The sequence below is a fragment of the Bos indicus x Bos taurus genome, chromosome 5, assembly GCF_003369695.1.
Source record: "Bos indicus x Bos taurus breed Angus x Brahman F1 hybrid chromosome 5, Bos_hybrid_MaternalHap_v2.0, whole genome shotgun sequence".
Classification (NCBI taxonomy): Eukaryota; Metazoa; Chordata; class Mammalia; order Artiodactyla; family Bovidae; genus Bos; species Bos indicus x Bos taurus.
Genome location: NC_040080.1, coordinates 88,121,733 through 88,138,948, shown reverse-complemented (window position 1 = coordinate 88,138,948; position 17,216 = coordinate 88,121,733). Strand labels below are relative to the sequence as shown.

The window sequence follows — 17,216 nt, the reverse complement described above, 5'->3', positions numbered from 1 at the left end:
GTAGATATAGCACTTAGTCTGCCTGTGTGGTCTGCTTCACTCTGTGCATGGACCACTACGTGCCGCTGGCTTTGAAATGTTTGTTTTGCACGGAAAATTCTTCACTCGGAGGTGTCAGCATCTCTGGTTGGGAAAGGTTAATGTTAAGCATGTACATCTTTTTTCAGCCCTCAACATTTGGACTAGTACTCCTCGAGTGCTTGTTTATCTTTAATATAGAGAGTGGACAATGCTCGCAGAAGCATAAATGCGTTCCAATATTTTATGAAAAATGCTGGAAGTCTCTTATTTGCCAAAGATACTTCTCACTAACAGCTTAGTCTCCAAACCAATAGAATCAGTGTCCCAAGTTTGGGAATAATCTGGAAAAGGGGTGTTCAGGTCCGATTATCAGATGGGGACAGTAGGACGCAGAGGAGGGTTCGGATGAACTTGTTGCAAGCCTGGTCCACGTAGGCACAACACCCGCCAGAGTCGGGCCAACAGCCAGCAGCCGATGAGCTCCTTGCCCACCACCGCCACAGACCGAGCCCCGCAGCTGCTGCCGAAAGCGCCACATTGCGCCTGCGCAAAAGCCTTTGCCGCGGCTAGAAAGTAAACTGATTAAACCCCGGTTAGACGGAAGCGGCTTCGCACGTCTACGCAGGCGCGTTCCGCCTTCGGACGGTGGTCGGTGCGCAGGCGCGCATCCCAGTCGTCCAACCTGTAAACAGAGCAGCCCGCGGGAGACAACTTCTGCTTCCGGGTCACGCCTTGACAGCCGCTTTCACCACCCAGGTCAGCTCCACGGTTCGGTGAGTGTCGCCCCGCGGCAGGAATATCTGCAGTCTGGTACCTAACCTCGGGCACCACGCCCAGTAGCACTTCCACTCCCCGCTCACGATCTGCCAGCCTTCGAGGCTGGGATCTCGTCCCGGGCTTTAAGGAGATCGGGGCGAGGATTGGTACGCCTTTGGGGCTCCCCGGGAGATTTCGTGACCCCCCATTTCAGTACCGGCCCCGCGAGACCTCCTGGGATTGCTGTGGTCTTTGCGGAGCCCGTGCGGAAAGTGACACCACACGTCTTCGCCCTCCGTCCCCTAGACTCGGCTAGACCTAGCTGCCGCGAGCCCCCTCAGCTGGTGCGGTGGGGCGGGGGCGCGCCTGGCCGGGTCGCGGGCGTCCCAGCCTGTGGGCGAAAGCCCGGCCTCCCTAGCACCAGAGCTGCTGAATGTCGCCTCTCCCCTCCTTTGCTTCTAGCTTCGCATTAAGAAAAACCCCTTGGTGTTTTCTTCGGATCCGAAGTGGAAGAAAATGGGAGAGAGGGAGCTTTCTGCTCCAGCAGAGGAAAGGGGCCACAGAGGGTCAAACCGTGGACAGGCTGCTGTCTGGCGATATGTCGAGTCTAGATTTCGTGATCCTTCCTGACAGTGAATGTTGTCAATGTGCCCCGAAGTTTCACTCTTCAGCAGGAGCTTTGAGGCAGCCGCAGAGGACTAGTGGTTGTATTCTCAGTTAGGATTTCTTAGCCTGGAGTCCAAGAAAGCTCCGAAAATGATTGCAAGGGTCTAGTCTTTTTTTTTTTTTTTTTCAGATTATCTTGACCCAGAAATGGTTAACAGAACCACTTTGGGCTAAGCCTTCCACTTTGGATGCTCTTTTTGTTCTTGGAATCGCTGACTCAAATGTGTCTGTACCTTTTCCCCTTTTTCCTTGCAACAATGAAGTGTAAGATACAGACTCTTGTCTCGAGGAGTTTCGTGGCTGTTGCAAAGATTAAAACGTATTCCAAGTCTAAACTATTTGGAAATTTTCAGAGGCATATAAACAAGTGTGTAAGCTTATTAAGAATAAATAAGCTTTGTTCTTAATAAAGTAGGGAGAATACCCTAATTTGAATCATTGATACCTATGAATTGATTTTTCAGTTCAGTTCAGTCGCTCAGTTGTGTCCGACTCTTTGTGACCCCATTGACTGTAGCAGGCCAGGCCTCCCTGTCCATCACCAACTCCCAGAGTTCACTCAGACTCACGTCCATCGAGTCAGTGATGCCATCCAGCCAGCTCATCCTCTGTCGTCCCCTTCTCCTCCTGCCCCCAATCCCTCCCAGCATCAGAGTCTTTTCCAGTGAGTCAACTCTTCACATGAGGTGGCCAAAGGTTGATTTTTAACTTCCATTAATTAATACTATATATATTTTAAACAGATAAATGGCTACCCAGTAGCAAAATGGAAGAGTTTATAGTATTACTACATAATGTATAAGGGGAGAGTCCATCACAAAAGTTACATCATTTGAAATGACCAAAATAATTTTAGTGTTTTTCCCTTAGTAATCATCATGTGCATAAGATGTCTAATTACTGTAAGTCTTAAATTTTTCTAGGGTCCTAAGTAATAAGCTTTACATTGATTCAACAAATATTGAGAACCTGCTGTGTGCCAGGCACTATTAAAAATAACACTGTATTTACTGGCAGGGAGCTTGTGGTTTGATAGGATCCTGGATTCCTAAATGGTTACACCTAGAGAGCATACCATGCTTTCTTTACAGTTTTTGATATACGCTTTTTCATAGAAATGCTCTGCCTTCTTTGCTGTAATCTTAAATGTTCCCCAACTGGTATATGGCTCTTAGAGAGCCAAAACTTTTTATTATAGTTGAATTTAAGTATTGTTTTGATTGTGTTGTGTTTAGTCACTCAATTGTGTCTGACTCTTTATGACCCCATGGACTGTAGCCCACCAGGTCCATGGAATTCTCTAGACAAGAATACTGGAGTGGGTTGCCGCTCCCTTCTCCAGGGGATGTTCCAGACCTGCAAATTCTTTATTGTCTGAGCCAATATTGCTTTATTTTCTTCTTCCAACACAGAACTCAGGTCTACTTCTCAGTTGTCACAAATGGCCAATTATTAAATTTTTTAATTCATTTTTTCACTCTTAAATCTGCTTGTTTTCCTGCAACTGCAAACATATATCATTAGTCAGAACTTTTAAACTTTTTTCCTAATTTTATATAGATGACCCCAGAGTAATTATACTTTGGCATTCCTTCCTTATTTTAGAATTTCACCTCAAAAACTTCTCATTTTTTCTTTGCCATTTTAAACTATTTCACAGATGGCTTGTCACCATTAACATAAATGCATTTGTTCTGTTTCTTCTCACAGGTAATAATCACTCCTATACCCTTTAGTCAATCAACCAGTATTTATTAAATAGCTACTTTTTGTGAGACTCTGGCTGGCCTGAGATGGTCTAAAGAAGTAGAAGAGGAGAACCTTGCCTCCCAATTGATTACAGTTTAGATGGAAAAACAGTATGAACATAACTATACTGCAAGGTCAAATGTAACAAGTAACCTAAAGGGGGTGCTGATAATAAAGACCACATAGTTCAGAGGAGGAAAACAGATGTTTTGTGAAATCCTTGGCCTTTACAGGAATCCCTTTCCTGGCTTGGTCTTTTTTAAACCATAAGGAGCTCCATGGGGAGCTTGGAGCATTTGGGGAAGTCCTGTGCTAGATGAGGTCAGAGAGTAGAGCCGGGGTTCCCAGGGTCAGAATCCTTTAGTCCAGTTTACCCAGCTCCCTCAGCAACTATCATATTCTCCTTCTTGTGATTAGGAAAAATGGGATTAATGAGTCACTGACTCTTTGAAATCTGGTTTTACTAGTGGGAAGGCCTTGGAGAACCCCGTAACCCTAAGGACAGGTGTGCTCAGTGGTATTGTGTATGCCTAAAACATCTTTGTTTCAGGCAGTTTGGAGCATGTGAACGTACTCTGAGCCTTGATGAGTTCCAGTATGTGGTATATTATGCAGAGCATTCAGAGCAAATACTCTCTCTCAGAGCGCTTAATCCGAACAATCGCTGCCATTCGCTCCTTCCCACACGACAATGTAGAGGACCTCATCAGAGGGGTGAGTGTACTGGGCTGACGCAGGAGTCCTTGGGGAGGTGAGGTGGGAAAGTTCCTGGGGAATCCTAATGGATTACAGATTTGCAGCTCTGACTCAACACAAGATCATGGAGTTTTTACAGTTTTTACAATATTCTAAAGTGTATTAACCATTAACATATGTTTTGCTTCTCCCTCTTCTGCCTTTCACTTTGTGCAAATGATATTTTTCTTTGGGAATTATGTTCTAGATAACCCTAGTTTCATGCTCTTTGTGAAATCTCTCTCTGGGTATGGGCATATGGGATTCAGCAAGCTCAAACTCTTCTACACATGTTACGCTAAGGGAAGAAGGAGGAAAGCAAAGCATTAGTGGTTTTCAAACCGTTGTAGTTTATAATAATAATTACATGGAGGGATATCACTGGCCTTCTATCCTAACAACAGCTACCACTTACAGTTCTATAGAGATTATTAATCCCTAAAATGCATGGTAATTTTTGACTTAAGGAAACACTTTAACTGTCTGCTATCTAACCAGTACTATTCTGTACTTCTCTTAAATAGCTAGTATCCTGGAAGGGCGTTGATGCTTTTCTGTATATTATTCCTGTTGAAGAGAAGTTACAGGGTAATTGTTTTTTATCTCTAGAGAATGTATCCAGATGGCTACTTCTATACATTCTTTTGAACAGCTCTAGAATCCTGGTTACAGCCTAGAGCTCTGTAGCTACTTCAGAGTTGTGTGGCACAGCTGTGAGAAGAAAAGTCAGACAGCATTAGCTTGTTCTTAGCAAAAGTGGTATCAGAAGACTCAGCAGTAGAAACTTTCTCACATTCTAATTCCAGCTCTGCTGCTGAGTCATTCTGTGACTTTGGTCAGACCGTCGTATCTCCAGCTCCTTCATCAGATATGAAACAGAAGTACCAGTGGGGGCTAGGTGGCAGAGAATGCTGATACCAAGGGGCCACTTAGTTTATAAGTATATGCTATATACGTTTATAAACAAAGACATAACATTAAGATGACCTTACTGTTAGTGACGGTCATCTGTCAGATGGCAAGAAGAGCATGCCAGTTCTCCTGGCTTCTCTCTGAAAGATGCATTCCTGACTTTTTCAGAGCACGGTAGCCAGAGAAAGTCTATTGCTTTTCCAGCTTTCCTGCCTGGTGATAAGGTTCTACTGCTTTTACATGCAAGGTTATGTCCTTAGTGATGTCCATCCCCGTGGCCATCTTTCAGGCTAACTTGTGGAGAAACTCAATGACTTGATCTAAGGCATCGACAGTTCCTTTCATTCATCTTCAGTGCATTCAGTGTATTGGTCGCATTCAGTGTATTGGTTTGGATATTGGCATTGTAATTTCATTTAATTAATAGGAATAGGCACTGGGGCTGGCCGTATATTTACAATACAGTCAGAGCTAGAGCCCTTCCCCACCCCCACCCCAGACATTGATCTGAGTCTTGTCCTGCATGGTGAGCCAGAGCTGAGCACACCAGTTGAAGTTTCCTTCTGTCCCTAGGGAGCAGATGTGAACTGTACCCACGGCACGCTGAAGCCCTTGCACTGTGCCTGCATGGTGTCCGATGCGGACTGTGTGGAGTTACTGCTGGAAAAGGGAGCTGAGGTAATGTTTTTTAACACTGTCACATCAGTGATTCACTAAAACTTGGGCTTCACACTTCCTTAAAATGTTTTGTCTCTTTTCCTATCTCTTCCCACCTTCTTGCTCCCACCTTCTAGGTAACTTTGGTGTGGCCAATATTCAAACAAAATGTAATGGTAAATCATCCAAAGTACTTCATTCCGTTGCCTTTCTTTCATACACTGACCATGGCTCTGGGAAGAGGTAATTTTTATCTCCCGTTAATCTCCCAGCCTTCCTTCTGGGATTGTTTATATTTCTATTTAATCCTCTTTTGATTGTTCAGTCCCCTCAACCCTGATTCAATCTAAACCACTTGAGACTTGCCACCAGCGTGCACTTCTCACATGCCTGTCACTGGAAAATAAGTCAGTGGGTCAGTCCCTTCCTCAGGATTGAGCTACTTGTGCTCTTTCTGCCCATTCATTTTTTTCTGTTTTACCATATCTTGTTACCGTCTTTCTAATGTATCTTAACATTAAAAAAAAAAAAACAAAAAAACATAGATTAACTTTTATTGGCATTAGCAAGAAGCAGCGTAGTATAATGAATAAAAGAAGAGAGAGTCTGAACCCAGACTTCATGGATTTGAATTCCAGCTGTCATTTCCAGCTTTGTGATGTTGAACAGGTTACTTAACCTTTCTTTGCATCAGCTTCCCCATCTATAAAATAAGGATGATAAATGGTGTATTCTTCATAAGGTTGAAACTGTTTAGAACACTGGCATGTAGTAATTATTATACTAAACGAGTGCCTGTTAAATAAATAAAGTAGCAGTTTTGACAACTTTTGTGGCATCTTCAGGGTGCACAGGTTGAGGCAGTCATTTGATTAAAGATGCCATGAAGCAGGTGTGCAGGCCCCAGACATGCTGGTGGGTAAGCCTGCTCTAGGTCCCCACCTCCACACAACCATGCTGTTCTCTGCCTGTCATGAACTATCCTGTAACTTTTGTGAGTGACCCTGAAGTGAAAGGCAGTGATTAATAGCAATGATGAAAGTGAGACTATCCCCAGGGTGAGGGGGCAGTTTTTAGCTAAATAGAAGATTGAAGATTAAATATTTCAGGGGTGGGGTTTTTTAAGTGCATTTTATGGGGGAGAAAATTCACTATTTAAACCTAGGATTTAAATGAAATCTTTGTAGCCTCCAAATATTATAGGAGATGCTGAGTAGCAAGCCAGCAGCTTTTCAGCATCAGAGGATTTGTGCTCTTTCCTTGGCATGCTTTCCTCCAGATTCTCTCATGGCCCCACAAAATACGTTTGCAGGGGGCTGACTTGGATAAATAGTTCTGAGCTGCTCTGTGTGGTTAAAAAACACAGCAGAGCTACATGGACAGAAACTTGACTTCATTATTTTTCAGTCTGGTTGCCATTAGCCACAGGATACAGAGTGAGTCAGGATAAGTAGAATAATCCAGAACCTTTACTCTGGCCAGTATGTTCAAGCTGCCTTCCAATAAATGTCTTTCAGAGTAGTTACAAGTACTTAGACTTCTTCTGTTTCTTCTCCCTTACTGTGTGGTAGAGGTCCTAGGGAACAATAAATAAGAATGTGGCAGCAAAATCCTAGATGATACAGGCCAGTTAACCAGTGGACATAATAAAGAGTGTTGGTTGTCTGGGGACTATTGTTTTCCTACTTGCCCCTCAGCTCCATCCTGAGCACAACTCCCTGGGAATTGCTTGTTGACCTGCATGTTCAGAAAATTACATAGCAAAGACAGTGGCTAGGCACATGCAAGCCTCTTTGCCCGCCCATCGTCCATACACTGTAATATAGTCACTCCCTCTTCACAGGTGAATGCCCTGGATGGTTACAACCGAACAGCCCTCCACTATGCAGCTGAGAAAGATGAGGCTTGTGTGGAGGTCCTGTTGGAGTATGGTGCAAACCCCAATGCACTGGATGGTAACCGAGACACCCCACTTCACTGGGCAGCCTTTAAGAACAATGCTGAGTGTGTGCGGGCCCTCCTAGAGAGCGGGGCCTCTGTCAACGCCCTGGATTACAACAATGACACCCCGCTTAGCTGGGCTGCCATGAAGGGAAATCTTGAGAGCGTCAGCATCCTTCTTGATTATGGTGCAGAGGTCAGAGTCATCAACTTAAAAGGCCAGACGCCCATCTCCCGCCTGGTGGCTCTGCTAGTCAGGGGACTTGGGACAGAGAAAGAGGACTCTTGCTTTGAGCTCCTCCACAGAGCTGTTGGACACTTTGAATTAAGGAAAAATGGCACCATGCCACGAGAAGTGGCCAAAGACCAGCAGCTGTGTGAAAAGCTGACTGTTCTATGCTCAGCCCCAGGGACTCTAAAAACACTTTCTCGCTATGCTGTGCGCCGGAGCCTGGGACTCCAGTATCTGCCAGATGCCGTCAAGGGCCTGCCTCTGCCAGCTTCTCTGAAGGAATACCTGTTACTCATAGAATAGCCTGGAGGAGACGTCAGGCCGGCAACTCTGCGTAAGGTTTTGCCCTGTAGCACCGTCTGTCTTGGAAAACAGGAAAAGCAGTTGTTCCTGTTGTGTGGTTTATATTTCAAGGCAACATGTCACAACAGTAACCTTCACATCACCTCCCCTCCCCAAACCAAGCAAACAAACAAAAAAATGTCCCTCACTTTTGTTTCTGTTTCTTGCTTACTGGGCCTTTTATATTGCACCCTGCAAAGGAAGAGGTCTCCCCAACCCTCATTAGGGAAAGAAATCAACAGTGAGACTGAATTTCTCTGGGCAGATGAAGAGTACTTTTAGCATGTGCGTTTGGTTTGCCTTTGGGAACATGATTAACTTTCGGAAGAATCCCTCTAGAAACATTTTAATTGATCTGTGAAGAAGTTTAAGAAAATTCCAGCTAACAGCTGCAGCCCAAAGATGAAGATACTACCGCCTCAGATGGTGCACAGGTTCAGAACTGGGCCAGATGTCCCTAGAATTATCCCTGGGCATTCAAAAGGGACTGGCCCCTTCTTACCACTAAAGGGAAGGGCAGTTTTTGCTCCTTTTCCATGAGTGTGCCCAAGGCTTACAGTAGTTCAGCAATGTTATTTTAGAAAGATTATCTTGCTGCTGTCCATATAGTAGGAGATAGGAGGTTCTAAGCAGTCCTAAGAACTTTTCTTCGAATGCAGTTCTTTCTCTTCCTGACAGCCAGTGGGCTTGGCCGGCTCTTGCTGCGCCCACCATAGAGGGAGGTGTCTGCTCTAGCAGGGGAGGACGTGGGCTGGGCTGCCTTTTCTCATGCGTCTTTCATTCACTCTGCTAAGAGTTTGGAGTTTGTTTTCAGTTGTTTTGGAAACTTTGCTTTTTACTGATCTACACAAAAAGACATTGGTGGTGTAGGTGGAGTTAGGGAGTGGGGGAAGAGCACTCTTAAGAGCTTCCTCTGAGATGACCCACCTTCCCAAAAGAGATCTTTTTTTGTGAACAATACTTAGTCTAGGTACTCTTCATGTTCCTAAGCTAGATCAAGTTGTTGATTCTAGATGACCTTATGCAAATGTGAAAGACTTTTTTTTTTTTAACTGATTGGGAACTATAAATAAAAATGAACAGAATCTGCTGACACAGCTAATTTGAAAAAGTATGTCTGCTTTTGTCCTTTTGTTATTGGTGTTTTTTGCTCACGTACGGAAAAAAAAGGAAATAAAAAGGTCTAAAAGCAAGTTTGGAAATTTCGACTGTTCCTACTTTTCGTTACATCATCGTCCCGAGTCCCAGTGTCATCTCTGAGGCTGTCACACCACCTGCATAGGCTGTTTTGAAGAATCAGTGATAATGGTGCTTGATATTTATTAATTTCTCTTCCCCTTAAAGAACTGTACAGAGAACATTTGGCTGCTTTAATTAATGTTGGACTCTGACAAGACTTCTCGGTCATTTTTTAGAACTGTTTCTAGGGGGTAGCAGTTATATACTTTGGATAGCCAGCAAAACTGAAGTACTAGACAGTCCTTTACCCACTCCAGTGTTCTTGCCTGGAGAATCCCAGGGACAGGGGAGCCTGGTGGGCTGCCGTCTATGGGGTCGCATAGAGTCGGACACGACTAAAGCGACTTAGCAGCAGCAGTAGCAGACAGTCCTTTCCTCTGTTCCTTGGAAAACCCCAAACCTCCTTCCTGCTTCAGCAAGCAAGTGAGGAAGCTGTGTTAGTGGGAGAGATATGTATGCTTGTGCCAAGAGCCAGGATCTGATTCTTGGACTCTAATCTCAAGCCTCTCATTGACAGGGCAGCATCCCATCAGTTCAGGGCACAGTATGCAGATGCAATTACAGCTGTATTACATGGGTGCTTGCTAATGAGGAAGTGTGGGAACAGAAAACAAACTGAGCTGACCAAGAACTCATGGTTTTCCAAAGCAGCATTTCAACCAACCCACCAAACTAGGTCCAGAATTGAATGTCTCTGTTTTCCAGGCATGTCACCCCACCGAGATGGAGTCTGGCTTTCATCCAGAAAGGAGCACAGGGGGAAAAGTTGAGAAGGAAGAACCCTGGGTTGTCGGAGTAGAGATTAGGGAATGGCTGGAAAAAAAGCAAAGCTGGGTAATGGGTGTATGACCAAGAGGTAGAACATAACTTTATGCTTAGGGAAGATGGGAGTGTCCTTGGCTACAGAGGATGAGGGAGGGACTGCTTGTGGGATGAGGGTGAGGATGGTGTCCTGTGTTCTGGGACCCTGCGTACAGAGTCAAGAGAACCCAAGAATCGAAGTACACGGAGTTAGCACATGGGCTGCCTTTTCCCGGGTGTCCGTCTGGGCAGAGTCCATTGCTTGGGGCTGACAAGAATGCACTTGTGAAGATGGTAAGAGGAGAAGCCAAAGCACAGTGACCAGTTGGCATTTATTAGTGTAGTTATGGTGTGTCACTGTCATAATAGTAGTAGAGGAACCATGACTCTATTATCACAAATAAATAAAGCTTATTTTTAGGAAAATTCTAACCGAGTAACTGAAATCGAGCAGTGGTACTAGAGGAGTCCAGCCTTGTGTGACACAGGAAGCTGGGGTAGAAGTCAGGAGAAATTCTACATACAGGGAGCTTCCACTTACGGCCCCTGCCCCAGCTCCCTGGCTAGAGCTGACCATGGCTGCAGTTACAGAATAAAAGGAAACCTAATGGAAAATGCACTGAAACACGTGAGAATACACGGACTTGGATCTGTTGGGGTGAGCTGACCATAGCAGACAATCCATTCTTCTCTTTGCAAAGAGGCCTAGACGTTAGCTTCTCCGGACCGCTTCCGAGAGATGTGCTCCAGGTGGGCGTGCTCTGAGGTATCCAAGTCAATCTCGTACTTGGCGAGGATCTTGAGGATGGGCCTCAGCTTCAGCCACCACTGCTCCTTGGGGATGCGGTGCCTACAGAGGAACGAGGTAGATGATGATTTAATCTTCAGCACCCCAATCAACTTCTATCTGAGGCTATGGGAAGAAGTGGAGCAGCAGAGGCTGAATTTGGGACCTAAGCACCAGATCTGAAATAGGTATGACTACAGATGTTAATCCTAAGGAAAAAGGACTGAAGACGTGAACAGCCTGGGAAGAGCAGATCTCAGCAACTGCTGGGGAGGGAACCACCCCAGGAGGCAGATGTACTCACTCAAAATCCGTCTGTTCCTTCAACTCAGTCACTGGTTGGAAGACCAGGGCCCTCTTACGCATCCCCAGAACACAGCCCGAGTCTGGGGAATTGGCAAAGATCCGCCCTGCAACAGGGATAGTCAGTCAGCTTCTATGCTGGGAACCGGCCTCTAGGAAAGCGGCTCACCCTCTTACCCCACCTACCATTACGGTAACTCTCTTTGATTTTCCCTGACATCCAGTTCATAGCCTTTGCACCCATCTTAGTGGCAAAATTCCTGTCGAATGGAGTTGGGCTCCCACCCTGGAAAAAGAGTGATAAAAGTTCAAGGGGCAGGACTCTAATGAAGTGGCAAAGACATGCTAATACACAGAGAAAAATGAAAGGATGGGTCTCAGGTTTATAACCAGAAACAGGAATCCAGAAGTCTTAACTATGAAAGGAAATCCTGAAACCGGGCAGGGCACCAGGGCGAGCTGGGCTGGCAGGTCTGGCGGTTTATCAGCTCTAGGAGTAATTAGTACGAGGGGATGCTTGGTCTCCCAGTTGCCTCTTCTAGCTCCCTGGCTGCATGACCCTGTTCATTTACTCCTAATCTTTCTGGCCTCTCGGTCAGCTCCCTGCCCTTCACTAGCCTAGCAGCTTTTGTCACTCACCATCGATGAACAAGTGTTCCTTGTGACCTAATCTGGGTGCCTTGGTAGCACCTCAGAATAATATAAAACATGATGCGGTTTCTCTGAACAAAGCAAAAGTAAGTGGGAAAATGGGAAGGAAGGAAAAACAGAAAAGAGGTCTTCATACTTTATCCAATAGTACCCCATTCCTTCAGGAGCTGATAAGCCCATTCAAACTGAGATAATGTGAATTCATCTGTGGGTACAGAAAGGTCAAAGGTCAATACTTATGCAGCATCAGCGGGGAAGGTTTGGAATGGGGCAGGTCTCAGACCACTAGCAGCATCTGTGAGTGAGTCTTGGATGCAGATTACTTTCCCCTGGAAACCCTAGTGAGTGGAGACAGAGCCCAACTCTGGCAAGGTGCCCACACTCATCTCACAGGGTGCCCACGAAGGCAGCATGGTGTGTGGGGAAAGCACTGGGCCAGCTCATTTTGGCCTCACTCAAGCCTGATTAGCAGCTCTGGGAAAATTACTTCTCTCTGAGCCTCATTTCCTTCATTGAAGCAGTGGTTCTCAACTGGAGATGACCTGGCCCCCCAGGGGACATTTGGTAATATCTGGAGACTTTTTTCAGTCACACAAGTGGGGAGGGTGTGCTACCAGTGAGGGCTCATCTAGTGAGTAGAGTCTGGGGTGTTGCTAAGCCATCCTACGACCCACACAACCACCACAAAAAAGTTTCCAGCTCAAAATGGCAAGAGTGCCAAGGTGGAGAAACTCTGCCCTAAATAAAGAGGCTGAACCACAGAATCTCTCAGGCCATTTCCAAGGTAAAGACTTGTGATTCTGTGACTGCGGAGCCTGCAGGCCTGTGCTGTGGCGGCCCCAACAGCCACCAGCAGGTGGGAGGCCACTGGGAGGCTCTGGCTGCTGGGTGGGGGTTTTCTGTGGCCTCTGGTGACAGCATGGTGCGTCTGCCCCACCTGCTGCATGTGGCCCAGCACGTTCTTCCTGCTGTCGAAGATGCCCTTCCCCTCCTCAGAGTACAAGTTGAAGATGAAGTCAGTGGTGTAGTTCTCATTGCACTTCTCGTTCCTGCAGAAGAGACGGCAGCCTGTGCCTGGCGCTGGCCCTCTCCCTCCCCCTGCCTTCTCCAAGCTCTGTGGGCTTTGTCCCTCCCAGTTCCATCTCCTCCCGGGGTCCGGGCTCTCCCACACTGTATTCACAGACTCCACGGGGTGCGCCAGCCAGGGCTGCGGTCTGGCCAGGGCCGAAGCCTGACTGCTGCTCCTCCGCACTCAGGAGCAGGCCAGGGACGAGGCTACTCCTCACTCAGGAGCAGGCCAGGGACGAGGTACCTTAACACCAGGCCCCTCTTCACAGTCGTTTTCATCTTCTGCACCAGATGCTCCACATTCACCTGAAAATGAAATGGAAAATCCTAAACCCGGCTGAGCAGGCCTCTACAGGAGGGAGAGGCACACGAGGAGGGCAGGCTGCTGACAGCTCAGGGCTGGCCTGCACCTAATCCCTTTAAGAAGGTCACGACAGACAGACAAGCGAAGACCCAGCTGAGCTGGGCAGAGCAGGCAGAGGGAAAGCTGGAGAGAGTGTGGGAACTGTCAATCTGAAGCTCCTTTCCATCCCTTCCCAATCTCCCTTTCTAGGGGTTTCAGTTCTTCCACCCTGAGAGAGCCAGCCCTGCCCTCGGTGTCGGTCTCTAAATGGGTGGCGTTCGTGGACAGCAGTGACTCACTGCGGAGAAAACACCCCCATCTAGGCTTTGAGTCAGGGGTGAAGGAGGGAGAGGGTCACCCTCCACTGATGGCTGGGCCCTTGGAGTAGTGAGTTCCCGCAACCTGCCAACCTCCTCTGTGTGGTTCGAGTGAACGAAGATCTTAGAAATGAGGATCATAAGGGAATCCCCTCAAAAATGGAGTTAGTGGTCCGTTTGGTAGCAAGGAAAATCTGAAGTAGGGGGGATGTGACTTTTTCAATCAGTTAAACCGCCTACTCAAAGTTTAGAAAAGTTTTATAACCTCACTGAACCTTGCTCATCTGTAATATGGAGATAACCCCTCCCGTGCATGGCTGTTGTGAAAATAAAATGCAAAAAGGCACATAAAGGGCTTAGCTGCAGCCACCCTTCAAATGAATGCTCCAACAGGAGGGGCACCACATACAGAATGTCACACCACAGCACGCCTGCCTGGCGCTCTTCCGAGGACTCCACAGACCATCAGCTCTGTCCTTGCCTTAAGCTCTCACAGCTTAGGTCGCCACGGGGACATGGGGACCAATGGGGCAAGGGAGAGCCTCCTAACAAGCTCTGGGTAGCCGTCTACCTGCAGGTCTCGAATGGTGAAGGGGTCCTCAAAAATATACGCAGCATCAGCCCCGGCTGCCAGGCCTGCCATGGTGGCCAGGTAGCCACAGTAGCCGCCCATCGTTTCAATGATAAACACACGGCGCTTGGTGCCTGCCGCTGACTGCTTGATGCGGTCACACGTCTGCAGAGACAACACGTCAGAGAAAGACAGGGTCAGGGATGTGACTCTTGTCACTTCTCTGGGCCCCACCATCACCCGACTCTGGAGCTATGTCCCCCTAGGCCAGCAGGGCCCCAGAGCCCCCTCCAGTTCTCGCCAACAAGGATGGCAGGCACATCTGGCAAGTGCAGTGTGGACCTCCTCCCCCAGAAGGAAGCTATTCCTACCCTTCCTGTGCTTGGACTAGGGGAACTATGATCTAGGGCCTCAGAAATGAAAAATCACTTGGAGTGCGGAGTACAGATGCATCTCCAGGCTAGAGGACTCACAGCGAGGAGGATGGACACAACGTGTTAAGTGCGTGTGGGCAAACTCAGAGCTTGAGAAGTATTCTTCTCACACCGTCACTTGGCTGGTACAAATCAAGTGCTCACTTCCTAGCCCAGACTCGGTCCAGGGACTGGAGCCCCAAGCCAGGGGCTGGGAAGCCGCGGGGACCCTCACCATGCAGATGGTGTTGAGGGCAGTGTCAGCCCCCACGCTGAAGTCCGAGCCGGGCACATTGTTGGAGACCGTGGCAGGGATGACCACGAAGGGGATGCAGAGCTCATCATACTGCTTCCTGCCTTCCATCAGCTCCAGGCCCCCCGTGTAAGCCTGAAAAGACAAAGCCACGGGGGCAGGAATGAGGGGGAGAAGGCGGGAACGGGGGCAGGAGGAGAGGAAGAAATGGCAGGGATGCTCACCTCAAAGCCCCCGATAATGACAAGGCCCTGAATATTAAACTTCGTGATGTTGGCACTGATCTGTTCAAAGCTCTTCTTGGGTAGAGTCCTAGTTGATTGGGGTGAGGGGAGGGGAATAGAATTTGGGGAAGAGACAGCAAAATCAAGGGAGAGAAAAGCGAGCGTTAGAAGGCACTGTGTTTATAATTTCTTAACTTGCGCCCCCTTCATACCCCACTCTCACCCTGTCCAAGGACACATGCTGGGGCTCTGAGTCGCCAGAGCTGCTAATGGATGTCTGCATGGACACGTCTGCCCTCTGAGGACCCAGACGACAGCACTGGTCTCAGCGGACCCCAACCAAATGAACGGATGCCCACGTGCAAGGGCTGCCTTTAGGGTGACTAGGTGGAGGTAATCCTGGTATGCCACTCACCTTTTAGTCCCAAGTTTAGAACCACCTTGGCCAGTCCAGCCCCCGACGTAGCTCCATCCAGCTTCCTCGATCTGCGGCGGGAGGTCACACAGGTCTGCATCATGGTCTGCCACCACTGCCCGAGCCCTGAGCCCATCCCCTTGGCAGAGCTGTGCCAGGCACCGGCTTCTCCCACCTCACTGAACGTCCTCCACCCTTACAGCTCACTCACAAATCTTACACCGGGCCCTGTGCTGAACTCTGGGATAGAGAATTATATCAGACACGTTGTTTGCAAAGGGCTCATTTCAGTGCCTCCTGCCTCTTCCCACTGCCCTAAAATTAAATACAGTAGCTCCCCCTTTATCTGTGATCCCACTTTCCAAGCTCTCAGTTACCCATCATCAACCTTGGCCCAAAAATCCTAAGTGGAAAATTCCAGAAATAAACAATTCCTAAGTTTTAAATGGTGTGTTCTGAGTGGCGTGATGAAATTTTGCACCATTCTGCTTCATCCCACCCAAGACGTGACTCATCCCTTTGTCCAGTGGGCCCACACTGTGTACACGACCTGCCTGTTAGTACAGGGAAAACATGTAGTACACAGCTGACCCCTGAGCACACGGGGGTGTGGGTGCCCACACTCCAAAGTCAAAAATGCACATGTAAATTTACAGCCGGCTCTCATGCACTGCTCTGAATCCATGGGTTCAACCAACCCTGGATCATATAGTACCACAGTGCTTGCTATTGAAAAGTTCTGGGGAGTTGCCTAGGGGTCCAGTTAGGACTTAGCGCCTTCACTGTCATGGGCCCAGATTCAATCCCTGGATGGGGAACTAAGATCATGGGAAGATGTGTGGCACAGCCAAATTAAAAAAAGAAAAATTCTGCATTTAAGTGGGCTCACGCAGTTGAAACCCAAGTTGTTCAAGATCAACTATACATAGGGTTTGGTGCTCTCACAATTTCAGGTATCCACTGGGGATGTGTCCCCCGCAGAAAACGGGGGACCCCTGTATCTACTTCTGCTTGAACCCCAAGAAAAAGGTTATGAGGGACGGGGGAACACAGGGGAACAGACAGGCCAGCTGCTGCCCGTCTCCTCTGCACGGCTGCTCCCGGCCCTGCAGCCAGCGCCCCCCTACCTGACCCTTGGCCAGGCCCTCGAAGCCATCGTGCACCACCAGCATTCGGTTGCCCTGGATGAGGCCGATTCTCACAGTGGAGCGAACGGCTGCATTCATGCCTGCGGCCGGCGCTCCCACGTTCATCACGGCCACGGTGTGGGAGCCACTCTGCGGAAGGAAGTGGAGAGGGAGGGGGACAGGTCAGTGAGGGGAGCTGGCCTCCGAGTCCCTCACGGTCCTGAGGGCACATCCCTCCCCCAGGGAATGCCAGCACAGTCTGCCCCTCCCCCACAGCAGGGAAGCAGAAGTCTTCACCACAGATCAATAAAGCTGCGATTCCTGATCCCAGACATCACTGCACAATGAACACGAGACCCTCCAGAGCAGTGTTGCTCAAAGTAGGATCCTTGGACCACCTGTTGTATCAGATCCACCCAGGGAGCTTATTAAACCTGCATATTCCTGGCCCCACCCCTGATCTGATCTCCCTCGGAGGGAGGGAATATGCATGTTTAATAAGTAATCCAGATCATGCTAGTGTAGATAAAATATTAAGAACCACTACACCAATGGAAGAGATGGTTCAAATGCACTTAGATGCGATTACTCCAGATTTGCCCAGAGAAATAACACGTGAGCTTCTTTTCCCTTCCTTGCATGCTATCTTGTCAGCCCTGAAGTGGATGTGGGTCTTGGGTTCAAGACATCCAG

At 48.0% G+C, this 17,216-nt stretch overlaps 2 protein-coding genes across 6 annotated transcripts in view; one reads left to right on the top strand and one right to left on the bottom strand.

Moving 5' to 3' along the window:
* The first annotated feature begins 686 nt into the window (after positions 1–686).
* ASB8 (ankyrin repeat and SOCS box containing 8) lies at positions 687–9,213 on the top strand. Of its 3 annotated transcripts, none has more exons than XM_027542699.1 (4): positions 687–794; positions 3,747–3,906; positions 5,413–5,517; positions 7,340–9,213. In XM_027542699.1, exons 2-4 carry the CDS (start codon positions 3,778–3,780, stop codon positions 7,970–7,972), a joined length of 867 nt encoding a protein of 288 aa, XP_027398500.1. In that variant the 5' UTR covers positions 687–794; positions 3,747–3,777; the 3' UTR covers positions 7,973–9,213. The 3 variants fall into 3 exon arrangements, with proteins under 3 accessions (XP_027398500.1, XP_027398499.1, XP_027398502.1); XM_027542698.1 differs by having other exon boundaries at positions 691–794; positions 3,743–3,906; XM_027542701.1 differs by lacking the exon at positions 687–794 and adding an exon at positions 821–944.
* A 1,135-nt stretch (positions 9,214–10,348) lies between these two features.
* Positions 10,349–17,216, bottom strand: part of PFKM (phosphofructokinase, muscle) — a 46,093-nt gene continuing 39,225 nt past the window's right edge. For all 3 annotated transcript variants that reach the window (XM_027542691.1, XM_027542688.1, XM_027542690.1), the window contains 10 exons: positions 16,524–16,673; positions 15,397–15,467; positions 14,982–15,069; positions 14,740–14,892; positions 14,092–14,256; positions 13,105–13,166; positions 12,730–12,841; positions 11,328–11,427; positions 11,143–11,248; positions 10,349–10,901 (listed from right to left, as the gene is read on the bottom strand). In XM_027542691.1, the coding sequence (XP_027398492.1) occupies positions 10,757–10,901; positions 11,143–11,248; positions 11,328–11,427; positions 12,730–12,841; positions 13,105–13,166; positions 14,092–14,256; positions 14,740–14,892; positions 14,982–15,069; positions 15,397–15,467; positions 16,524–16,673 (1,152 nt within the window). In that variant the 3' untranslated portion in view covers positions 10,349–10,756. The remainder of the gene's footprint in view (positions 10,902–11,142; positions 11,249–11,327; positions 11,428–12,729; positions 12,842–13,104; positions 13,167–14,091; positions 14,257–14,739; positions 14,893–14,981; positions 15,070–15,396; positions 15,468–16,523; positions 16,674–17,216) is intronic.

Excerpts from the sequence above, each read along its gene's own strand:
- ASB8 (XM_027542699.1), top strand. The coding sequence starts at position 3,778 with ATGAGTTCCAGTATGTGGTATATTATGCAGAGCATTCAGAGCAAATAC. Across the intron at positions 3,907-5,412 it reads TAGAGGACCTCATCAGAGGG|GGAGCAGATGTGAACTGTAC; the intron begins GTGAGTGTACTG and ends TTCTGTCCCTAG. Across the intron at positions 5,518-7,339 it reads TGCTGGAAAAGGGAGCTGAG|GTGAATGCCCTGGATGGTTA; the intron begins GTAATGTTTTTT and ends CCCTCTTCACAG.